The sequence below is a fragment of the Tamandua tetradactyla genome, chromosome 14 (assembly GCF_023851605.1).
Source record: "Tamandua tetradactyla isolate mTamTet1 chromosome 14, mTamTet1.pri, whole genome shotgun sequence".
In the NCBI taxonomy this organism is placed as follows: Eukaryota; Metazoa; Chordata; class Mammalia; order Pilosa; family Myrmecophagidae; genus Tamandua; species Tamandua tetradactyla.
The window spans coordinates 73,522,197-73,548,493 of NC_135340.1; the positions used below are offsets into that span (position 1 = coordinate 73,522,197).

At 40.1% G+C, this 26,297-nt stretch overlaps 1 protein-coding gene across 1 annotated transcript in view; it reads right to left on the minus strand.

Moving 5' to 3' along the window:
• Nucleotides 1-2,768: 2,768 nt before the first annotated feature.
• Nucleotides 2,769-26,297, minus strand: part of ALDH1A2 (aldehyde dehydrogenase 1 family member A2) — a 103,740-nt gene continuing 80,211 nt past the window's right edge. The window contains exons 8-13 of the mRNA XM_077128028.1: nucleotides 17,729-17,831; nucleotides 15,938-16,122; nucleotides 14,149-14,313; nucleotides 13,394-13,551; nucleotides 13,022-13,096; nucleotides 2,769-4,653 (exon numbers count right to left, since the gene is read on the minus strand). Coding sequence (XP_076984143.1) covers nucleotides 4,581-4,653; nucleotides 13,022-13,096; nucleotides 13,394-13,551; nucleotides 14,149-14,313; nucleotides 15,938-16,122; nucleotides 17,729-17,831 — 759 coding nt within the window. The 3' untranslated portion in view covers nucleotides 2,769-4,580. The remainder of the gene's footprint in view (nucleotides 4,654-13,021; nucleotides 13,097-13,393; nucleotides 13,552-14,148; nucleotides 14,314-15,937; nucleotides 16,123-17,728; nucleotides 17,832-26,297) is intronic.

A 26,297-nucleotide genomic window follows, 5' to 3' on the forward strand; every position in this document is an offset into this window, starting at 1 on the left:
GATTTTAAATGTCTGTGATACTAGTCAACAACAACAACAAAACTAAAAAAACAAAAATACATGACTATATAAATACAGATAAGTGGCAATTAGCATTTTTGTTCCGGCTGCACCTGCACCCCAATTCCTGCCAAAGAATCCTGCCAATAGACACTAAAATCTCACTGATATTGTTCTCCCAGCAGTCTTGATATCCTTCCTCTTTACTCTTTAACAAGTCAGTTCTCATTACTCTTTAACACCTTTTTTCCAGGCCAGCTTTCTCCTCTCCCTCCTCTAATTTCTTCTACCTTAATGTGGCACTTATCATTGCTTATGACTTCTTTCTGTGAGGTTCTGAGGGGGTGAGAGCTAGCACAGGGCAGAAGAGGGCAAGTGCATGGTAAATACTGGCTGATTGTCAATGGATCTGCACTAAGACTCCTGAGGTTTAATGATGCTAATGGCTGAGATTTCACCTGTAAGCATGGTGTAGCCCTGGCAGGTCCACATAGCTGACGATGTAAAGCCTGACTGCTGCTTACCACCCCCGTGGCTAGCAGTGTAAGTTCAAGTCTGACACCACCACTCCCTACCTCATAAATCAACAGATCAATTCAAACCCTGGGATGCAAGGGCCTCTCAAACCATCTTATTCTCTCAACCCTTTGCTGCCTGCCCTCCTTTCGTTCACCCTCTGGGTTTCTGTCGTGGTACACCTGACTCACTTTCCTCCTATGTCTCTGACTACAGCCTCCATTTCTTTTGCTGGGTTCTTTTTCCTGGACCCTGATTTTGTTTTTATTTTCACCCTCTGTACACAGAGCTATTGCTTTTATGTTCAGGCCTGGGTACAGTCACCTGAGTGACTACTGGAGATTTCTATATAGATGGCTCATCAGCCCCAAATTTACACTTCCAAATGTCTGAAGCCAAGATCTTTCCCCCAAATCTTGCTTTTGAGTTTCAATTTCTGACCAGGGTACTCCATTTCCCTTCTCGCTGGGATTTGGAAATGTATCCATTTTTCTTGTCATTCTTTCATGTTCTTTCAAGTTCTGGTGATTTTTCCATTGATTTGTTTCCTTTCTCTCCATCCCCACAGACCAAGCCAGGATCATATCAAATTTGCCTCGAGATCAGTCTCTTCTTCCTTCTGTCCACTCTACCCTCTAAATACTGCTGTCAACACTCTCCAGCTCAAAACCATTAGTATTTTCTATAGCATTATGATGGGACCCCCCTCTGGCTGACTCAAGAACTTCTGCAATCTGATCCTGTAATACCAGTTCTATGTACTGTATTCCATCACCCCCTTTTACCAGCACTCTCTGCTCTTGCCAGCCTATCTCTTCACGATCACACAAGTGTGTCAAGCTCAGTGTCACCTCTGTATCTTTGCAGGTTATTCCTTTTACCAGGAATATCTTCTTGCTCCTTTGCCAACTAAAATTATATTCCTCCTCAATCCCAGTTCAAAGCTCACCTCTCCCATTAACTGCTCTCTTAGATTTTCCTCATTTCTTAAGTGTCTCACTATTGTACTAGAGAGCTCAGCAGATTCACTGTTTCCTTCTGTTCTTTAATCCCTACATTATAAGGATATCCTTGCCCTTTATGTTCTACAATAGTATGAGTATGAACGAGATCATTACAATGCATTCACTGAGGATATTTTGGAGGAAAAGTATTCTGGAAATCTCAAGAGGTTAACAGTAAACAATGACCATAAATACACTGTACTAATGACAAATGACTGATGAGTGGCTGTATGTTAGTCATTAATAACATTTGTAAAGTTATCTTCATTTGGCGCTGTCAGGATGGTAAAGGGACAAGGATTGAGGAACTTTATGTTTTGAAAAACCATAAAGTTATGCCTGTCATATTCCTGGCTCCTGCTAGCTTTAAGCTTTATAATGGACTTTACAGAGGATGTTTAAATGATTACCCTATGTCCATCACTTTCTCAGTTTCTTCCTGATGGCTCAGTATATTGAACATAAGGTGAATACATGGGAGTCCCAAGTCTTACATTGCAGAGCTCACCCCAGTGCCCCAGGGACTGCATTTTCCCATATTCAATTTATTCCTCTGAAGGACAAGATAAGAACAGACAGTGAAATGAACCCCAGAGTCCAGAGGAATGCATCTTTTTCCCCACGTGTGATTTCCTTTATGGCCAAGTCGTTTGTTCTAGTTTTCGTAGCTCCTGACTAGATGGAGATCTTGGGTGGAGAGTCCAACAGTTGGAAAGGGGAGAATGTGCAGATCTACAGGGTGGGAATCATTCCCCACAAAGCTCAACTCCGAGAACACAGGGAGCAAAAACAAGCTCTAGCTGGTAGCAGAGTCACCATTTACGGCTTTATTTTACAGCTGCAATAATATTGCATTAGGTTGTCAGCCTCTGACTTCATTTCACTCTGATAAATAAAAAGCTACTGCGAAATGCTGTAACACACCAATGCTGAGTGTGCTGTGTAGCCCATGTTTGTGAAAACAAGGCCCTAAAAACTCCACATTCTAGCTTTCATGGAAGCTATTTTGAATTAAAAATGTCTTAGAAACTATTTCATATATGGTTATATTTATTTGTGACACTAAACTATATGCATTTAAATAGTGTCAGAAAAGAAGGGTCCTGTTTACCTTAAAGCATTCTGTAAAAACACCCTCCCAGACTTCTGCTCAGTAACCAGGGCCAGCACCACAGCTGAAAATCCCAGCAACTGAAGGAAGGACCCAAATGTACTTAGTATGACACAAAGATTATAAACACAGCCAAATAATCTCAAAGAGTAAACAATATAAATGCTTTATTGCTAGGACAGAGGTTTCTTTTTAAGTAAATTAAAAGAAATAAATCTTCATTTTCACATTCTATATTGCAGTTCAAAGGTAACTAGTGTGTTAATGGGTATTTTCATTTGGACACAGGCTATAGGATGAGAGCATGACAGTCACACTGAAGAACTCAAAAACATGGCATCTGTCAAAGCATTTGGCTTCTGAATGCACTGTCGTTTGTAAATAACAGCAAATTGAAATTTCTTTAAAACATCATGAATAGACAAGGGTTATAAATAGAAAACTGGTATGGTTAGAAAGCATACAACTGTTAAATACAGAAGGCTAAATACATGTTGCTCATATTCCACATACTCTAGATTATGTTTGGTAGTTTTAAATAAATGATCTTCATCTAGGTTAGAGACTGGATTGGATTCTGCAGCAGGAAAGTGGGAAGAAAGAAAGGAGCTCACATCGCTCACATCAAACTGGGGGATTCACTGGAAAGCAGGAAAGGAAGCAGGGCCTGCCTCAGGCCTCCCCCTCTGTAGGCCAACACTTGCTCACTGAGAGGCAATGCCAGGGTAAAAAGGGGGTGTGGGTGAGCTTCTGGATGTGACAGAAGCAGCTCTGTGGAGCATGACAGTCATGGCACAACAGAACTCTGCTAATGGAAAGGGAAACCCCTAGGCTTGGCCAGAATTTCCAAGGTTACTTGATCATGGTTTTAGGGCACATTAGACACACAACAGAGCCCCAGTAACACCACAGCACTGGGAGCAGCAGGTGTTAGTCAGTGGGGGGTGGGATGCAGAAGAAGCTGTAGATTCCAACCACAGAACAATTCACTTAGTAAGAATTGTCTGTCAATATTGGAAATTGATTATCTCTGCAAAGCATCCAGATTCCCCTTTTTCTAAAATCTCAAGCCTCCTCAGATCTTTTTTTAAAAAATTGGTTTTATAAGATAAGTTTTAGAAAAGATTTTATCTATGAAAACAATCGCGCCCCCCCACCATTATTCCAGATTAACTGAGAAAAGGAATTAAACGCACATACACATACACATACACAAATAAAATGAAACTGTGCAGCAAACTCAGAAGCTGTGAACTACAAACATGATGGCCTCTGGGTCTCCATCTTCCTGATTTTTCTTTCACTCAAGTTATTTATGGATACAAGAAAACCAGATTGGGTCAAGAATAGCTCAAGTTTTTACTTCTTAGTACATGTGCAGTTTACCAGCTCCTGGCATTTTCAGTCTGGTCTGGTTCTAACTAAAACCATTTCATGTTTTGCTTTGAAGAAATGGATAACATGAAACGGTAATTTGGCTGCAAAACCTTGGAAAATTGTTCCCGGCCCAAACATCTGCCCCAAATGAGCTCAACTGAGATCTCCTCGGAGGAGTGAGGGGTGAGTGAGTGGGGAGAGCCTGGAACAGGGCGAATGAAAACAAATGGAAAGCCACCTTGCCGCAAGAAAAGTTCTCTTTGTGACAAAAGGCATCAAATCATACCGTTCCCAGAAAGAGATACTGGATGTGTGTGACAGCTGCTGCTCTTACCTTTATCCAACTTCCCCAATATTTGGTATCATTAAGGTGACCTCTGACAAGAGTGCTAAGAAACCACACCTGGCTGGGTTGCTTTTCTTATGCAGTGACCTGCCTGGCCTACATGTTATCATTTAAATCTTTAAATAAGGACCATGTAACAACTTTGTATTCCTGAGAGCTAGGCCCCACAGAGAAATCAGAGAGGGAGAATCGTGCAGGTTGGCCTTCATCTTCCTTCTTGACCTTCTTAGGAATTCTTCTGGGGGATCTTTACTGTCACAGTCTTAACCTCTGAGTACTCTCGCAAACCAAATTCTCCCCTGAAAAACAGAAATGGGCAGTATCAGATAACAGAAGCCCAGGCAGCCCAATCTGAACAATAGTAAAGAGTGCCAGGAAGCTAACAGCAAGTTCTGGGGTTCTCAGGCAAAAATTTCAAAAGACTGACAGCCTAGTCCTCCTTTAAGGGGCAGAGAAAGCTATCATCTCAAGAGGAGTCACTGTTTCTTAAAGGATTATTTGCCATCACAATGTTGCATAGAAAGGCAAGGACTCAGAGAAATAGGCCTGGGATTAGCCTTGACCAGAGGTTACACAGACTGGGGACTACGCCCCTGGGCCAAGCACCAACAGCCACAGCAGAGAGAGAGAACCAGGCCCCATGTCTCTGAAGACCCTGGCAATGATATGCTGTGCTGGTCTTCTAAAATGCCACTCCTGTGACAGGACTCCTGGATGTCTATGCTTTCTCTGCTCTCCTCAAAACACAGTCTACTTCATCTGAAAGAAAATTATGAGATTGTCATGTTAGGATCCTCTTTGTTTTGTATTCTAATTTCCATTCCATTATCCCTTAGATTTAATAAATGGGGATGAATACCTAAAGGCCTACCACAAAAGGGCACAAATTATCTGCAGTGCTTCAATACTATTGATAGACACCACAGAGTCAGGGGAAAGAGTTAGGAAATAAAAGTAACTGGAGAAAAACAAGTACTAGTACCTCACCCCCCCACCCCCACCCCAATGCAGGCCACTTGCCCTCCTGGCTCACAGAGCCCTCTAGGATCTTTGTCATAGATCAAGGATTGTCATTCATTCGGTAAATAAACATTTATCAAGCTATGACCGTGGGGTGGTACTGTGCTGGACTTGAGGGATGCAAAGGAAACAACTGGTCCCTGCCGTTGAAGTGCTTGTGGAGTAGGTTGGGTCTAAGAAGGAGGTGGTGGAACCTGGATCACCTGTCTGGGTTGCAACAGGAGACCCAGCCCTTCCTAGTCTTTTGGATACTCTCCAGAGGTATTTTCCAACCACTGCATTAAGAGATACTGCTATGTGGCAAAATCTGGTTGCTACAATGCTCCTTTTCTTCTACCTCTCTCCTCTATTATAGCCCTTCTCATCTTCTCATTTAAATTGCCTTTTTCTGCTTCACTGTAAAACCAAGCATGTTCTCTTTCCCCTTTAAAATAACTTAGCATCTTTCCCCTTTTTTTGATCTACTTTAATTTTTTTCATTGTATAGTATAACATATATAACAAAGCAAAGAAATAAAAAAGCAATAGTTTTTCAAAGCACTCTTCAAAAAGTGGTTACAGGACAGATATCAGAGTTTGCCATGGGCTCCCATACGATCCTCTCATATTTTTCCTTCTAGCTGCTCCAGAATATAGGAGCCTAGAGGGCTTAAATACTTTTTTTATCATCACAATTGACATTTTTTTCCTTCCTTTTTTTGTGAACAATAACATATATGCAAAAAAGTTATAAGTTTCCAAGCACAGCACCACAATTAGTTGTAGAACATATTTCAGACGTTGGCATCGGTTATGATTTCACAATTTTAGGTTTTTACTTCTAGCTGCTCTAAAATACTAGAGATCTCCTCTTTTTAAAAAATCTTTAAAGCTAATCTATCTCCTCTCTCCCACTCCCTGTATTCTTTTAAAGGTCATTTCCTTGATGACTTTAAATAAATGAACTTTTTTTCTTACATTCATTTTACAGTCATCTCTCTCTGAAGCCTTTCCTAACTCTCTCGGGCAGAAGGAGCTCCTTTTCCCTTCTCTCTGTTTACTCAGTACCTTGTACACACTTCCACCATAGCCCTTGTCATTCTGGAGAGTAACTCCTGAAGCACCTTTGTCTTCTCCCACTAAATTGTATTTTACTAATTCTGCTTTTTGCCTGCTACCAAACACACAGAGTACAGGCTATCAAGGCACAAACAAGGCACTCAATTTTTGTGGGATGAGTAAAAGGAAGATCTTTCTATCCCACCTGCCCCAGTTCTACCCAGTTATTATACCATATTCACCATGAAAAAGAAAAGAAAGAAGAATACTTAGGAATGTATGTGAAAATGAAAGGAATAAGAAACACCGTTTTTTAAAATAGTCACTTATAAAAGGTACTTGGCTTTACAACAGAGACCTGGTCTAGAAAATTCATACTTGCTCCTTGCAAGGCTCCGAGCTCCTAATGCTTTGCCAGCAGCTCTGTAGAGCATCAAGGGCACCTGAGTTGACAGGGTGTCCCTGGAGCTTCAGAGGGCAGCCAAGGAGAGATTTGGGTGAGCATACTCTTCTCTTATCCATATTGGTCATTTTACACACAGAAATGAAAAGAATCAACTTGGGATTTTCCTACTCATCATACGGTTCTCTTGTTAGTTCCATCTAGGCTCTGATAGGCTCTGAGTCTCTTCATTACCAGCTCAGCTCTGGTTCTCTCTGGACTTTTTCCTGCCCTTGAGCAATTCTGAATGCATCTTTCCCTCAGAGACATCATGTGCCTCCTGTCTGAAGGGAGGTTACTGCCCTCTTGTTTCCTCAGTTGTAAAAGCTGATGCTGAACCACATATGCCTTCCATTCAGATCTCTAACTAGGTTGTTAGGAAAAGTCAAGAAGTCTACAGGGTCAGCAGCTTCCTGGTGGTTTCAGAACGTGCCTATTCGATCTCTCTACCTTCAGGTACAGGGTGCAGTCAGTGGGAGACCCTGCTAGATAGGCAGTGCTCCTCTCCACAGTCTCAGACAGCTATCTGCTGCCATTGTCTAAATATGGGCTTGCTCCAAGACAGAAATGGATCAAAATATGCCAGAAAAATAAGCACTGCTTATGGGCCCAGAATGTCACAGAAAGCCAATGAGAGATCTTACAGCAGTGCGGCTGAGGCAGCATGGAGCAAAGGAAAGGATACTGGAACCTGGGATCAGCAGACAGCAGCGTCAATTCTTTTCTGCCATTAACTGGCTCTATGGTTTCAGGCGAGTCACCTCCATGCTCTTGGTGCTCAGATCATCTCTCAGCAGCAGTTCCTGATCTCAGCATGCATAAGTATTAACTGGGGAGCTTGCTTAAATTATAGATTTCCGACCCCCTTCCCACAAAGGTTCTGTTTCAGTAGCTCAGGCAAGGGACTCAGGAGATTGTGATGCAGGTGGTCATCTGGACCACCCTTTGAGAAATGCTGCTCTAAGGTCCCTGCAAGACTGGAAGTGCCAATTCATCAGCTAATTCACCATTTCATTCCAAGTCATTCTTTCACAAGTCTTCCTGTCCAGGCAGATACAGTTCCATGAAGAATAAGAGAGAAACCTATTGTTGCACAAAAGGTAGCCATACACTGACACACAACCAATCTCTTTATAGCTTCTTTATAGCTGGGCAATATCTCAGGGGCACAGGTACATTTATAAGTCTGTATCCCTGCTTCTCAGCCAGACTAGGCTTTATTCCCAAAGAATGAACCAAGCTTGCCAGAACTAGAAATAAGATGTTAGATTTTGGTGGCTCTCAGCCAGAGGCTTTAAAAATGTATTTCTACTTGGGATACATATTTCTCTGCCTTTTCTTTAGCTTAAGCAGCATTTCTCAGACTAACGTCCCCAGACCACCTGCATCAGAATCATTCCAGAAGCTTGTTAAAAATGTAGATCCTGGGTCCTAGCCCAGATCTACTAAATCAGAATCTCTGAGAATGGCTCCCCAGACAGGCATGCTTAACACCCTCTTTCCCTCGGACTGCAGGTGATTTTCTGTGCACATGCATGCGTACACATACACAGACATGTGCATGTAAACACATATACACACACACACAACCTGAGAAGCCCTGATTTAGAGTATCCTAATAATGCTTCTCATTTTCAAAGCACTTGTTCTTAGTTTTTAAAAATGTTGAGACTTGCAGCTCTCCTCCTATCTCCTCGGTTTGAGACACATTTTATAGCTCTTGCTCTATAGCTATTGTCTCAGGGGGATCTTAAATGAGGAAGGAAAAAGATGGGAAGAGCAAGACAGATGGGATTATCTCAGCAGGCAGAACTGGAGAAACTCAGCTCAAGTCTCTGTCCCCTGAAATTGAAGAGACCAGATGGTCAGATAACCTGTAGAGGGCAGTCCTCCCCACAGCTCTCTGTGGGGAGAACTCATGGGCTCCATTGGCCATCCTTGGCACTCGTATCCAGAGTACAGATTCCCTTCTTTGTTCCTTTTAGAGGTGGGCAGGAAGGAGGTCGGCACCAAAGCTGCATGGAGTTTTCAAGTCATGAGATAATAATTTTGTTCAGATGAAGGGTTAAGTAGAGTTTCTGGAACTTTTTTGTCAAGTGAGAAGGGAGAGTGGGGGACTGCGACAGAGCAAGCTTTTTCATTTGACACATTTCCTACTGTTCTAGGTCATTTAAGGAAGAGGAAATATGTTTGGGGGGCAAGTAGGGACAAAGAACCATGTAATTTACACAAGATGAAACAAATCTCATCAAAAAAGAAACCATCTCCTAATTATATATTAACTGCACTGGGAAGCCCAAATCACTGCAGTGTCTGGGAGACAAGAAGAGAGAGGCTACATTCTTCCGTCTCTTGGGCCACTATGTGACTTTGACACAGCCAGACTCCTTCTGGAGTTTCCCTCCAGGCAGGGGGAATGGTTCTGATGGGAACAGCCTGGACCTGGACGACGTTAGAAACTGCATCCTGGCAGGAGGCCTGTCCATGATGGGGGCCCAAAGCTAGTCTGGGATTAGGCTCCATCAACTGACAATTATTTATTACAAGTATATTTTATGCCCATGATTCACCCTGCTAATGATCTGTAACAAAACAGTCAGTGCAAGCAGCATTCTCATATCCAGTGACTGCCCAAACATTTCAGAGATCTGGAGAGCACAGACACAGAGGCAGGAAATGAAATAACAAATTGAACTCATCTTGAAAAGTAGAAGCAGAAAAATCAGGCCACATGCAATACAAAGAGATATCTGGCATACATAAAGACATTATAAAAGGTGAAGGAATACTAGTAACTGAGCAAACAGGATCCAGATTGGTTATAATTTGTGGATGTAAAGCAAGTGAGATATACTGGAGGCCAGAATCAAAGGTTCAAGCAAGAACAGTTTCTTCTGGCCTTAACAGAGACAGAACATAAATCGCTATCACTAGCTGAAATTCCAGAAAAATTGGCCATAATTCCATAGAAACAGGTTTACTAAGAAAAAGAAGGAAGGATCAACTACACAATTTTCAACTATTTGATGAATATTGATAAAAGCAATTAGCTTTTTCTGAGGGCTTGCCAGACACTACCAGATATTTTACATATTTAACCCTAACATTTTGGCCAGTCTGAAATTATGGTGTGCCCCAGAAAAGCCAAGTTTTAATCCTGATTCAGTATTATTAGATTATCTCCAGAGAGATGTAGCATATACAATTTTGGGTGTGGCATTTGATTACATGGAGATGTGATCCATTCCAGGTGGGTCTTGATTAGTTTACTGGAGTCCTTTAAAGAGGAAACATTTTGGAGACAGCAGAGCTGGCACTTGGAGAACAGACATAAGGATGCTTGGAGATACCTGGAACCCAGCAGACTTTGCCATGAGACGTTAAGCTAACCAGAACCTGGAGAGAACCATGGGAGGCCAAGAGATGAATGCCAGCCCCAGAGAAGCAAAATGAGGAACACCATGAACAGAGGCTGAAAGCAAAAGAGCCCAGGAGCAAGGGACCAGTAGATGCCAGCCACGTGATTTCTCAGCTGACAGAGGTGTTTCAGACCCATCAGCCTTCCTTGAATTAAGGTATCTTTCCCTGGATGCCTTAGTTTGGACATTTTTATAGGCTTAGAACTGTAAACTTGTAACTTATTAAATTCCCTTTTATAAAAAGCCACTCCAGTTCTACTATATTGCATTCCAGCAGCTTTTTTCAAACTAAAACACAATTATTCCTCACAGTAACCCTATGAAGCAGGTACTATAATTATTCCCATTTTATACATGAGGAAACTGAGACTTAAGATTAATTTGTGCAAGACTGCAGAGTGGTAGTAAGCGGGTAGGGCCAGGATTCAAATCCAAAGTAGTATGATTTTAGAAATCCTATTAACCTCAAAGCTATGTTTACTTTATGGTTTAATGGTTAAGGTCTAGAAGTCACCAGCTAAATTATCTAATGCATTCTCTGCTCTATTCTTATGGTTCCACTGCACTTCCTTCAAACAGTATACTTACTTCTTTAACAATCTCTTTATAGTGACCCTCCACTGCCACCTTGCTTTGCCCATCAACCATGAAAAAACATTCCCTTCTCCATCTACCCAAGTGTTTCTCTTCTTTAAAGGCCAAGTTAAATCCCTATGCTAGATCCTACTTAAAAGTTTCCTGAAATTCTCCAGCTTATAGTGATTTCCCCATCTTAAATTCCTCTATTACATCAGGGTTTTTTTTAGAGATTCTTCTGATTCTTTTAATGTTGCATAATTCATTTATCCAACAAAATTCTTATTAAGAATTTAATAAGTTACAAGTCTACAGTTCTAAGCCTATAAAAATGTCTAAACTAAGGCATCCAGGGAAAGATACCTTAATTCAAGGAAGGCTGATGGGTCTGGAACACCTGGGCAAGCTGCTGAATCACTCTACCCTTCAGTTCTTCATTTGGGCCAGGTACAATATAAAAATAAGTATAACCATCCCATAGAATCATTAATGAGCCACATTTTCCTCCAAGGACCAAGCACAATGCTTTGCACATAGTTATCTGCTCAATACTTGTTAGCAGATTGTTTGTGAACTAAGCATTCCCCAAAACAGGATGCATTTGTTAATGGTAGAGGGAATGGGGATGGAAGGTGTTCACTCTTATGAGTCACAGGATTTAGAATACAGACTCAGCTCCTTTCAAAATGATGGGAATTTTTTGTTTTTATTTTTTTGGATAGAGGGAGGGAGTCAGCTCAGCAAGACCCCCACTATCACTCATCCTCTAGTCAGTCAAAAAATAAAATTTGCATATAACTCCTGCCAGTAAGACCCCCTTGAATCTCGTTTTCCTTTGCTGCAGTCCCATTTGTCAGTCTCTGAGGAGGAACCTGCCCAAACAGGATCCTGTCCCAGAAGAACCCCTGTGCCTGGCCCCCATGCTTCCTTGACTGGATATCATTAGAGTTAAGTCCATGGAATCTGGAGCCACTAAGACCTCAGTTCAAATCTCAGATCTGCCATTTACTAGCTGTTTAAGATTTGGGCAAGCTACTGAATCACTCTACCCTTCAGTTCTTCATTTGGGCCAGGTACAATATAAAAATAAGTATAACTATCCCATAGAATCATTGTGAAAATCAAATGGAGGATATTAGGGAAGAAGTTAGCATACGATTAGACCACAGTAGGTATTCAATTAATGACACCTATTATTGTTCATTCAAAATTCTTCTAAGGGGTCTCTGTTCTCCAGGCTCTGCCGAGACATCCTCTATATGCTAGAATTATTGGCATTAAACCTGCTACCTCTCCAGTTTCCATAAAGTGCCTTTTAAAGCTCTGTATATCTTGGTTTAAACCAAACTTCCCACTTGTATCTTCAGCAAATCTGCTTCATTCATGCTATGTCCTAACCCTGCAGTCCAAAACTCAATGAACCTGTAAGGGGCTGAACAGGTTACATAAGTGAATGAATATATAGGAATAAAATGGATGACAACCAACATTCAGCCCCTGGAAACAATAGGAGTGATGGGGTCTATGACAAAATGCAGAGTTCATAGCTCCAGTGATTTTACTATGGGGGAATAAAACTAAGCAAAAAAAATCTAGATTTTATGTAAAGCCTCCTCATTTTCATATATCAGCTCGAAGATTTTTAAATATTGTGAAGGTAAACAAAGCATTTCTGCAGACCACATTTGGTCCTTAAATTGGTAGCTGGTGACCTTTGTTCTAAGCACACCAAGCTTCATTCTGTGCCCCAATTATTCTATGTCTATCATGCCTTTGGTCTTTTTCCCTGCTATTCCCTCTGCCTGGAACTCTTGCTCCTAAACAACTGAAATGTTATTTTCTCTGGGAAGTCTTGTCTGACTCTACCAGGAAAAATTAATTGATCTTTCCTCTGTACTTAAAGATGTTTAATATACTTTTATTATTATAGTCTTACAACATGGAAATACTGGTACAATAATTTATCTCCAGTCCTATGAAGGGTAAGGGGATTGTGTCTTAGCCATCTCTGAACATGTAGTACAGTCTTAGCTTATAATAGTATGTGCCCAATAAAATATCTGTTTAATGAATGGATGAGGCTAAGACAGATAAACTTATGTTAAGTACTCTTCTGTGCTGATAATCACAATCCCCATGTCTCTATAGTCACTGGCAGATTTGGACACTTACATTTCTCTCCCATTTCCAGACATCTTGAATCCCCCAAAAGGGCTCTGGGCATTTAAGGCATTGTAACAATTGATCCTGAGAGGAGAAAAGATCACATTGTGAGTTACTGTGAATTCCACCTCCACAGAAATAATCCCACTGGCATGGTATTTCTTTAAAAAGTCTTATTTTAATTCCTTTTTCCAGATGAAAAATTCATAATTTAAAATTTATTTTCATTTCCTGATCGAGCCAATAGAGTATACCCCTTCTTAGGGTAAGTCTTCCAGAGGATATTTATTTAACCCAGGCTCCAGAGAATTATGAGGACCATACACCACCAGAACAACATGTGATGCCCTGAACAACAATGCAACAAAACTCTGATCTTACCAAACAGTCCCAGCTTGCATTGCAGATGACACTGTGAGGGCCTTGTTGATATCATTGGTAAAGACAGCTGCTACAAGTCCAAAGTCTGAGTTATTGGCTCTTTCGATAACTTCATCCATAGTCTTAAACCTCAGAATTTCCTGAACAGGACCAAAGATCTGCAACAAAGTACTCTGCCTCAATATGACTTCTTTGCCATTCCTCTACTTACTTTTTATGTTTTAAGGCACATAATTCTAGTTTTGCTAAAACTGTAAAATATCCTAGACCTGCCCAAAATAAGATTATGTGAGTCCAATGCTTAGAGTTTAACACCCTCACTTCCCCTAACCTCCTTGGCATTGCTTGATTCCACTGTGTATATGAGGAGTTGAGTTACTTAGGTACAGAAGAGAAAGGAGCGTTCTCCATGATTCCTTGCCTGCATAAATGTAAAGGTTTTCCTCTTCCTGGGTAACAGTCTAGTCACCCATATTTGAAGGAACTACACTATTCACAGTGTGTTACTGAGGCCAATAATTGGATATTATGTGAGTTCAGTTGGCTAATAATTATCACAATCATATAGCATGTCACTTGTCTCCATCTAGTTTGTCTGTTTACCTTCTTTTCTGAAACTGGAATTTCCATAGTCATGTATGTTGCTATTGCACATTGTACATAAAATATAAAGAACAAAAACCATGTCTAGTAGAAACGCTCTGGAAACCATCCCAGGAAAGATGTGACTTTTGTAAGAACACAATATTTGATACCTCCTCTTTGGCGATTCGCATGTCATCAGTGACGTTGGAAAACACCGTAGGCTCGATGAAAAAACCCTTTCGGCCTAGCCCTTTGCCTCCACATTCCAGCTTGGCACCCTCAGCCACACCACTCTGGATGAGTTCCAGGATCTTGTTGTATTGTTTCTTATCAATCTACAGAAGAGATTATCTATTGACTCCAAGAAAAATCTTCTATGAAAATGGAAATAAGCATGTTTTCAAGAATCTCTCATTTATGATTATTTTCAAAGCATCATCATTCTAGTTAAATCACAAGAACTATTATGCAACCATTTTAACTCACAAAAATGGCAATTTTATATGGTTCAACCTAAAATATTAAGGATTCCAAGAAATACACTTCTTTGATGATCTGTGCCAAATCAGAAGTACCAGTTAAAGATTTAGGCAATGTTTCTAAATGATGGATACACTGGCTGATCTATTATTCATTGTTTAAATGGGAGAAAACTGACCTTTATAAGCAAATGATTAATTTAGGTAAGTTGAACTGACCACTAAACAGATGAAGATAGTAGATGAGTTTATGCACAGCCTTTTTAGATGGTATATATTTTTAAAGAAATATCCTACTGGAATATTTTTAGTATTGAACAAAGGGCTAGATATTCTCTGTTTCCAGACTTTGCCACAAATTTTCTTCAGGTATTCTAGATCAGTTCCCAGTTTCACAGCAATGTCTTCATATTCTTGTCTATTTTTAGCAATAAGCTCAAGACAACCTAAGCAAGTGAGCTGAGAAGCTGCAACTTGAGAAGCAAGAGTCTCTCCTGGCATAGTTACCATGGGTGTCCCTGCCCAGAGGACATCCATTCCTGGAATATTTTTAAATGACATTCCTATTATACCTTTAGAGGAAAGGATTAAGCATAAAGAGTGAGGGCTAGCTCCTAGTCTACAAAATAAGTCAATCTTACCACCCCCGCTAAGTGATAGAGTTATCAATTAATTACTATGAAAAAATAATATAAAAATCTTCATTTACTTAAATTTGAATTGCTCAGCTAGAACACCAATCTTCTCTTTGGGAACACATGTTCCCAAAACTAAAATACTGTTCCTTACCAGGAAAATCCATGCTCTAGTGACCCAGATGAGAGCAAGGCCAAATATTCTTTAAAAAATTTTTAGACTCTTTACAATTTAAAACCAGAATAGCATTTGGAAATACATCTTGATAATTATGGAGAACCTGAAGACCTTCTCAGTACAGTCTGGCTGTACTCTTGAGCCCCTCCCCATTTCACCACTGTGCACGAAGTATTCAAGCTAATAAGGCAGAGGGGAAACTGGATGAGCCCTTCATTTCCGACAACTGGTTAGAGTACATCAGGTTAGCCAGGAAAGAATTCTTGGCAGGTAGAAAAAGGATAAATGTTTTCTGGGAATAAGAGATACCCACCCTTCATGACTGGCATTTGTAGGATGTACTGAAGTTCAGTGGTTAGAAGAACTGGGGCTGGGTTCTAGTATCATACTTCATTTGACATGAGACTCCATTTTACCCCCAAAGTTCAAAGTATCCTTAAGGCAACCCTAATCTCTTGATTTTTCAGAGATAATATTTAGAAAGGGAAAGAAGCATAAGAAATATGCATCCCTCACTGGCTACATTTCTCACTCTCACTATGAAGACAAGGTGGAAGCGGAAGGGAAGCCTGAAAAAGAAGATGCTCCTCTGTTGGGTCCCACGACAGCATCCAATTTCTGTACTATCTAAGAATGAAGTGAAGAAAGGGTTTGTTCATTTCTCTACCTGGGGTCCCTGCTCAGTGGTGGGGTCAAAAGGACTCCCAACTATGCGCCTCTTGGCCCGCTCCACACTTCTTCTCACAAACTCCTCATAGATGGACTCCTCCACGAAGATGCGAGACCCGGCAGTACAGCACTGGCCTTGGTTGAAAAACACACCCTGGTGAGCCTGCTCCACAGCATAGTCCACTATAAGAGGAAACAGTCATGTTATCAATACTGCTTCGTCTGCAGGGTAAAACACTGCAGCACAGCATAGACTGTGGCCTGTCTGTGGAGCGACATCTCTACCTCTCCGAAGCCTCAGGCAGACTGGCATGCTCACCCTAGAGCATAATGGTGAGTAGCACAGTGAAAAGCACTGGACTGAGAATGCAACTCAGTTCTAGTTTTAACTACATCCTGACATTACTTGCTATGTGAATTTGGATGACTTCATTTCTTGGAGTTTCTTTTTAAAAAGCGGGGATCTGACCAGGTCACCTACAACAGTTGCAATGGGCTACACAGATCATGTAAATGCATGAATCTAGCTAGGTAAAACAGGTGGAGACTAAAGAGGCAAGCCATTGCTCCAGTTGGCTAAAGTGCTGCATGATTTGGTTCAGGGTTACCAAATCTTTCTAATATAAGAAAAAACAGACATCGATATTTTAATCTACAATTTCTGTTCTTTTTTTTTTTAAATTATAGGCCAAACAAGGCATGTCTATCATTTTGTATTTGGCATGTGGACTACCAATTTGCAAACTGTAACCTATAGGACTTTCTAGTTATATGTTTAGTTAGTATTTTGGTGAATTAAACTGTGTCAGCAATGGATCTTTCTTGGAAGAGATAAATTCCATCTATGTTGACATACGATTGTGTAATAATATACAACTTTTTCATTTTCATTTCTTTTATCTCATATCTCAAAACAAAATTAATAAATCTGGCATATGGTAGTTACAAAAATGAACGAATGAATCGATTAATCCATTTCATGTCTGTATGTGCCTAATCTTCAAGAGGAATTTAGGATTACAAATTCTGATTCCTTGGCAGGTAGAATAAAGGTGAAGCTGAACTCTGCAGATTCCAAACTGGGAATGAAATTTAGACAACATGATTTCTGATTCTATTCTCACCAGTGGTGAGATTGGTAAAGTAGCTCTGTCTGCAGGATATTATGAAGAAAAAGGATAACTGAAGGAGATTTGGGAATTTCATTCCCTAGGCAGTTTTTAAAAGCAGAAAGACTATACTTGCGCAGAATGGACTAGGTTGCATCCACCCTGGAGACATGAAATTAACTAGGTTACTGCTCTAAGCCTAGGTTACTGCTCTAAGTCCTGCTAAGGTGTAATCACCTCTGATTTAAGTCTATTCATACAGGACTGATCTGACTGTTTTGTTATCCAAACTGAAAGTCATATCCTAACAGAAAGGGGATGGGATGGCTAAATAGTCGAGAAGGGGTTGTGAGTTTGAAAATGCTGACACGCTAGTGAACCAGACTTTGTTTTTAATGCTCTATCAAGTCACCAGGCCCAGTTGTGAAATTTCTACCCTATTCTATAACTTCACAGCCAAAATGGCTTATTAGTGTCTGGAAAATGAACTCTTTATGCAGTTGTCAATTGATAATTGTTCTTTCCTTAACATTACATTATTTTTCCCTGAGAAGCAAGGATCCAGATCCTTCTTCTTGAACACTCCTTAGCTTCTAATTCTTTTTTCTTAGAGTCCTATCAAAGGTAGGACACAATAGGGCAGTGCTCTGGGACATGCATGAGAACTGTGGCTGACTTACAATCAGCATCTGCAAAAATAATATTGGGACTTTTCCCCCCAAGTTCCAGAGTTACTCTCTTCAAATTACTTCTTCCAGCTGCTTCTTGGATAAGCTTTCCAACCTGAAAAAGAAAAAAAAAGTGAAATGGAAACAGGTTTCATTTACCTTGAAGTGCAGGCAGTCAGTGGCCATAGCCAGCTCTGGGAAATGATGGGATACAGCAGTTAAAGGATCCAGAAAGGCAAAGTAACTCATTGAATAACACAGAGACAGCTCATCATGGTCAACTTATGTGGAAAGGATATAAGTCCACTGAGACATAATTTAACGTCCATTTTAAGTGACTTGGAAGATTATTTTGATTATGGAAGTAGCAAGGTAAAGGGGGTTAAATGGGAAATCCTAATTACTAAAAGATTTCTCTAAAAACAACTGGTAGAGATTTCCCTCACTGCATTGAGGCCTTTAACTTTGGACTCCAGGCTCTAGAAAAAGTCAAACTGGCTCTGCCTGAAAGGCATTATGAGTGTTAAATAGTTCAAGTATCACCAAAAATGCCAAAGATGACTTTCACTGCATAGTCCAAAGAGACTATAAATATTAAACATTTTTGCCTCTGCCTAGAGCTCTAACAAAATGATTTCAGCAGCTAACAATCTGCCTTTCCATTGCAAATGCCTGCTCTTTCTAGATTCAAGCTAACAACAGGCTGAATTTGGGGAAAGCATTTGCCATTGAGAAGACTGAGAAATCCAATGAAACTGAAACAGGAACGCACCACCTAGGTCTCCTGTTCAATAAAGAACTCACTGCCTCAGTACTAGGGGTGCTGTTAGAAGCCAGACTCCAGCTGTCAGCATTTCCAGGGTCTGCCTCAGCTGAAGGGAGCTGCCTCATCTGAGAGGATGCCCTGCCCTGGGTGGCCCACAATCCAGTGACTGCTAGCAAAAGGAGTATAAAGACCCAGACCTTCCGGCCCACCACAGGCACGAGTGAGAGACTGTTTCTGTGCCAACACATTCCATGTGATTAGCTGAGGCTCTATTGGGCCTGTACTGCAGTTCAATTTTCCTTTGTGCCCAATCCTCTTTAGCAAGGATCCTAATAAATATCCTGCCTGCCAAACACCATCTCAGTGACTGTTCTGGGAGAAACTGACCTGTAACAGAGTGCTGCTCTACTGGAGTGCAGGGGTTATTTTATGGAAAATGCTGAGTTACCACATAGACCAATATAGGCATTTTGGTCTTGTTGAGATGGAAAATGCTACTTGTGCTGGAATTCTATTGAAAATTCAATATTTACAAGGCCTGAAGATGAGAAATGCTAAGCTTACATTTGACTCCACGACCCCTTTGTTGAGTCCTCAAGTAGGACTGATAAACTCCTCAGATAGTACTGAAACATGGTTAAGAGAAAAAGCTGTGGAGCCAGACTGCCTGGATATTTTATTATGGTTGTATCACTTACCAACTGGATAATGATCTTGGGCAATTTACTTAACTTCTCTGAGCCTCAGTTCCCTCCTCTGTAAAGGAGGATAAAGATAGCTTCTACCTCAGAAAATAGCTGTTTTGTGGATTAAGTAATTTAATATTTATGGCACCTAGAACCAGCCTGGCACATAGTAAGTGCCTACACATGTTAACCATGGGCAGGTGTGGAAAGCAAAGGGCCGCCTCTTTCTTCATGTTCAATGGAGGGAAGTATACATAATTGAATGAGAGGTACAGGTAGACCTTCCAAAGCAGGACTCCTCCCTGAGCTCCAAAATTGTGTATGTGTATTAACTGCTTCAGGAAAACACCGGAGAGGTTCTCTGACTCTACATCTCCCCAATCTCCCACCCCCTTACCCCCCACCCCATCTCTAATATTACTCATTAACTCAATTAAATATTTTAGTGTTTTCATTATTACTATACCTCATTGCAAAAAATTTTAGAAAATATACCCAGATTCTGAGGAAACTTAAACTTGGGAGAAAAAAGTGATGTCTCTGAAAGAGGATGAATTAGAGTTTCTTAGTTTGCAGAATGTTACTTATCAAGATGTTAGGAAATTCCAACATCTGGCCCTTAGAGGTTAATGAGAAGACTTCTGCCTACCAGTCAAATTCCTTGTACCCTTCCCTTCACAGCTGGTATCTCTTCTACTTCAAGGTAAAATCCCAAGGCAGACTGTGGGCTCAAAAAGGTCCCATTCTCTGGAAAACATACTCATCCTCCTCCAGGAAGAAAATGTACCCAAAGGAAAGGAGTATCTGGCCCTCTGTTCTGGCAAGAGAACAATAGCCAGGTGAGAAATATGACTGGGGCCCGGGACCCCTACTAAAAGAGGGGAAACACACACTTTAGGGCAAGATGGGAAACATCAGCATCTTGACTTACAGCCAGAACCAAGGGGGAATCACTGATAACACTATCATCTGTGACTGCCTGCTTTTCTGAGGAATTTTAATATGCTTAACTCTCTGTACTAGGGGAATCTATATTAATAGTTGGGGACTCATTTGAAAGCCCAGGAAGATAAACAGACAAGTGCTTTCTCAAAGAAGACAATCTCTGAAATTCCTGACTGTATTATTAATCATAATAAAAACTACCATTTATTGAGTCAGTTTGTGTCACATATTTACACACATTGACTTATTTAATCCTCTCACAAACACTTCTATGAAGTAAGTACCATCTCATTTTAAAGATGAACTAACTTAAGAACTGGCAGTTAAGAACATTACCAGGTTACCCAGTTAGTTAATGGCAGAGTCTGTTGGGTTCTATGAAGGCTGATTTCAGGACCCAAGACCCCAATCACTCCCTTCCTGTTCTTGTTTACTCCCGATGTTCCATCATATTCTGCCTCCTTTCTACATTTGCTGAGCACCTAATGTGTGCCATGGACCACCAAAACCTTCTTCCTGAACTCCAAACTGATTGTAAAGTAAGCAGGAATATCACCTCTTGTAAGCCCAAATACTTGTCACAAATCATCAGCTACAAGATTTACACCTAAAAAACAAAAGCAAAGGGAAATCAAAGTTTAATTCGGTATCTGACTATTCCTGCATAGTCAGATACTGAAGAAATGTTTGCTGTTGGTAAAGAGAGTGCTGGCATTACATTTCTGTTAGCCCTACTCCCTGACATTCATCAGACCACTGTTAGGAGTTGATTCTTTTTGCTAGTAGGAATGTAGTCCAGTGATTATTTTCATGGCTACAGTAACTATACAAAATCCTTGCTCAAGTCTATGGTCATCAGAGAAGAACACCTAAGAGTAATTTTCCTGCGTCAATGTTTTGCCAGGCTTTCCCTAGAAACCAAATTTGTGCTAAACACTGCAGGGCAAATCTCGAATGAATAATGTCTTCCTTCTTCTATGTAAGAAGGTTAAGTTCCAACTCAGCCCCAAGCAAGTACTGGATATCTTAGGCCCTGGGAGCACCATTTCGATTTGGAGTAGCTTTAGCACACTCTGGAAACACCCATTTTCACCAATCTCCTTTATACAATACACATTCACAGTTCTACTACGTGCTAGGTGCAGGGTTTGGCATAGTCCCTTACACAAGTTGTCCACAGCTAAAAGGACTCCCATGTAAATCTAGCAGGTGCTCAGTAAACGTGGTATACCCACTTAAAGAAAGATCTGGGTCTAACTTAACATTAAATCTGAACAGATTAAATTATGGTTCTGCAATACTTTGTTAACCCAGGCCACTCTGGTTCTTACCCATAGAATTGGGGTAAGATGGGACAGTCTTCATTAATTGGAGAATTAAACATTTACAGTCATTCCTAGGATAGTCTCCATTTCCGAGTAGAGCCAGGATTAGTGGCTTCAAACTAGAGTCCTTCCTCATTATCATTACCATGAGGGAGGAAGAGGTGCTGGAAAGGAGAACAGTTGCAGATCTGCAAATGCAAAAAATGCAATTCCAAAGCTGGGGATTCTTAACAGTAAAAGAGTAGTATGTTTAAAAACAAAGCTTTCAAGTGAGAACTGGCTCAATGTCTACTTACAAAATACGATAGGTCTTATGCAAACCAAGCTAAAATATTTCTTGATTATTTCCATGCCAAGATTTCCAAAGCCAAATGAAGGTCTAAGAAAGAATGAATTAGAGACATAAAACAAAAGCCTGCAATGTACTCATCCTTCTTAGATGCAGAGGTATAAAAACTTTGGTTCCTTGAGGATATGTGCTATACCAGTCATACTTAAACCCGTCAATCAGGATCAGAAGGTGGGCATGCACAATGAGATAACAGAGGCTGCACAGATGCACAGGTCTTCTAAGTAGTGAAAAGTGAAGTTGACATGGACAGACTTTACAAAACCAAGTTCTACTCTGATAAAATAGGCAATTTATATAATAAACCAGATAAACACACAGCTCGAGAAACTAAATCCTGTATATAGTATGAATATAGATTTAATAAGTAAAGGCACAGAGACTGAAGTTTGAGTTCATCACCATCCTTTTTTCAAATCAGAAAAGATGTTGCAACATGCTTTCTATTATACCTTCCAGCCCACTGCTGACAATCTGGTTAATTATAATCATAGTCAGGCTTGTGGACTATAGTTTGGCTCATAGGAGTCTGAAGACCTAGGTACTACTCTTACTTGGCTATTAACCAACCTACAATTTGGGGAAGACAGTTCACCTCCTTTTTTTTTTTTTCATCTGCCCAGGGAAAGCATAGGCTAAGCAGCATATCTGTTCCTTGGTACTCCAGTTAATTGAAGGAGTTAGAAAAGACAGATAGGACCCCTGTACTCCCTGCTTATTCTGAGAATCTGCCCACAATCTGTGTTTTTCTTGCCTTAAGGAATGGAGAAGCTTTTTACAAGATCACCACAGCTGCACTGAATGGCAGAAAAACCTGATTTTTTTTTAGTTTCCCCACACAGAGCTCATTATGAAAGAGTAAGTGATAGTGTGGTTTCTTAACTTTTCACTCCCTGTAGAGTTTCTCAGCTGTATCTGTGTACCCCAAACAGGCAAGGGCAGTGAACTGAGGGCTCCCCCACACATAATGGAACTGGGCTAATTCTCAGCAGGAATGTTGGCATGGATCAACTCTGACTCCCATCCTTGTTTTGAATAGGTTTCAAGATTGATATCATGAGTATCCCTGGAAAAGCCACAGTGTATCAGAATCATGTTCATGGCGATGCAGCAGTACAACGAAATGCAATTTGGTATTTTGCAAAGAAAATAATTTGTTATACAGAACAAAAAGAAAAAGTGAAAGGCTTTTCATGTCTTCTTTATTCAGAGAAGTTTTTTCCCCTGACCAGAGTTTCTAATGTTGGATAAACTTTTATTAAGTAGTTAATATTGTTATTAGGGTGGGTTCCTTCTCAGAGATATAGCACCCTTTTTAAATCAGAAAAACAAATCTCCATTAAAGATCTCAGCAAACTGGTTAAAGATGGCTGCTTTCTACAAAAAAAAATTTGTTTTTTAAATCCAAAACAGATTGACTCTGTGCTTTTACCCTCCTTCTCTTCTTTCTTAATTTTCAGTGTTGTGCTTTCTGGTTCTGACTGTGATAGAAGTAGAGATACAGGGGGGAAAAAGCATAATTGGATATTTCTTGTCCTTCCACATAATCCAGAAACAACAGGCCAAATCAATCTGTTCAGATTCCCCCCCAAAAGTAACAGGACAAGACATCTAAGCAGTTCCTTAAATTTAAGCAGTAATTGTCATTTCAAACTTTTATTTGTGAAGTGCAGATTACGGAAACCACTATGAACGCAAACTATGTTCCCTGTCTTCTCTCCTGTCATTCCCACCATCAAACCCCCATCACTTGAGCCACACAAAACCTAGTACCCTTGATGGAACATGCTTCCGTGTCTTTGTATAAGCTGTTTCCTCTGACAGAACTGCCCTTCTTTCCCTTACTTACATAAGAAACTCATCTTTATAGACAGAACTCTCTGCCACCTCCTCTGAACTTTCCTGACCCATCCTCCCCATAGGGTTTGGCGTTCCCTCTTCTGTGACCCCAAAGTACTTTGTACTTAACTCTTGCAGTATACCTATTTAATAGTTTTTCTATGTCTGGGTTCCATCTTCAGAGAGTCTGATGATCTTAGTGTGGAGAGAGGAATGGAGGCATGGATATTTTTAAAGAGTTCCCCCGAAAGATTTTAATGTACTACTAGGATTAAGAACCACGGGATTAAATAATATTAAAGGGTATTTCTCTCATACTTGTTTCTTTAGCCTTTCATCTTTGGTTCTATTGCACAATTGTTTAATGTCATTTATTGAGCACTTATTCTGTTCCACTTATTCTCACAAACAGTATTTTATTTAATCTTTGCAATAATCCTGTGAGGCAAGAATTATTATTCCATTTGATAATTAAAAAACAAAGAATTATTATTCCATTCGATAATCAAAAAAAAAAAAAACAACAACTAGATTCAGACAGGTCAAGAAATGATGTGCTGGTAAGTGGCAGAGACATGACTGGACCAGAATGCTGACACTAGGCCTAGAGCTCCTTTTACTCTTTTACTCCACCTCAGCTTCTTTCTGTGGTTGATGCTCTTCTTCTCCAGAAGTGCTCCTGGGGATTAAGTCCCCTCTGCTGCAAGTAAGATACTATGAGTTCAATGTACTATACCATGAGCTATATATGCTATCGAGCCATGACTAATAGATACGCTAAAACAACTACCCTGTACACTTGGCCATACTTTTGTTAAATAAAATCCTTCTTATTTCAGATCGATACAAAAAAATCAAGATTTTGATTTCTTGGTCTACTCTGACAGGGAGAAACATGGAGAATTCAAATCAAAGTTACTATATGTTTCACAAACCAGCTGAGCTGAAAGGATGGATATTTTAGGACATCTTCATATTCAGACTGAGCTCCGGGGAGAGAAAGATCAAAGACTGCAGATTCTTTGATTAAATATAGTTATAGAGTAAGTAAAGGAATCTTGGCTAGCAGCAGAGACGACAGCATATTTTTTCAATCCTTCAGTTTTAATTTAAGTGTAAAAACAACAAAAAAGGAAACAAATAAAGCCTGTACATCCAAAGGTTCTGTCACACCAGACTAGGCATTTTTAACTCAAATGCTGGATGATTCAGGAGTGGACTCATACAACCTTAGAAAAAAGCCTCCTAGCTATTTTCAAAAAATAGCTAAAACTGTAGTAGGCAACTTCCCCTATCTACAAAGACGGACAAGGCTAAATGGAAGCGAGAGCTAACACAATTCATTACTCAAGCAGCAGACATGGTGTCTGTATCATGCAACATGACATTCATCTCACTTAGGAAATGAAAGGAGAACCCCGGCTGTGTAAATTAGAATCAGTGATAATACAGCTGTTAGCTACAAACATTTGTTTGGCATGAATCAATCTGGACTCTCCTGTAGTTTGCTTTGATGGTCTCTCTACTATCTTGTTGACTAATGATGAAATCATGGTTTGTTAATCTAACTGAATAAAGAAAACACCAAACCAAGCAAAATGCAAACTGTTCTCTTGTACTTTATTGAGACTGTTTATTGACTCTGTGTTTATAAGAGCCCTTTCATATCCATTTATTAAATATTTACATGCATTGCTTATGTATTTAGCTGCATAAGGAGAAATTAATCCTATCTTTAATCTGAGAATCTTTGTTTGCTTTTGAAAGGCCTTTTGCTAAAGAAGAATGGAATGCAGCCACCTCAAATAAGCTTCTTGTTGCTGACTGTTCCAGACATTTTGTGGTATATCAATAGGTCCCACTTTCCTGGAGTAATCATAACTGTAATCATAACAGCCATGATCAAGTTCATATTTAAGTGAAATGTTCACTCAGGAAGATTCTATACAATTTCCCAAGTAGCTTACAAAGTGGAAAAGAATGGATGGGAAGTGAAAAACTAAAAGCTGGAAAGGGTTTGGGGACTTTGTGATCATTTGATTTGCCTGTGAAAATTCTCTACTACCCCACCATTAATATGGAGAATTGTATTCTGACTTTCATTTTCTAGACAAATGCTTCTCCAGGGGGGTCTCCTACTGTCTGCCAGTGGTGTCATTCCAGAGAAGAAACTAGGAGATACTCCAGAGGCCATGGGATTGGGTCCTCCCCAAGTGAGTGTAAGTCTCTCTAAAGAGAAAGAAATACCAAATGTAAACACCACTGAGAAAATTTAACTTAAGGCTTGCTTTAGGCATACTGCAAAAAGCTAACTCAGTGTTGTGAATATTCCTATCAGTGAAACATCTTACAAGGCCACCTTTCAGCTCTTTCCCAAATTCTCCCTTCTCCCTTTCTCAAATCACCACTATATAGCTGTACCTTTGAAGATTACATATACAGTTTTTAATGCGCTTCCTGTAAAGATAAAGAATTTCCTTTGTTGCTAAAAAGCTGAAGTAATCAAGATAGTATGGTACTGGCAAAGGGACAGACACAGATCAATGGGACAGAACAGAGTACATAAATAGATGCACATGAATATGGACAACTAATGCTTGAGGAAGGAGCCAAGGCAACTCAATAGGGAAAGGATAGTCCTTTCAGGAAATAGCGCTGGAACTATTTTCAT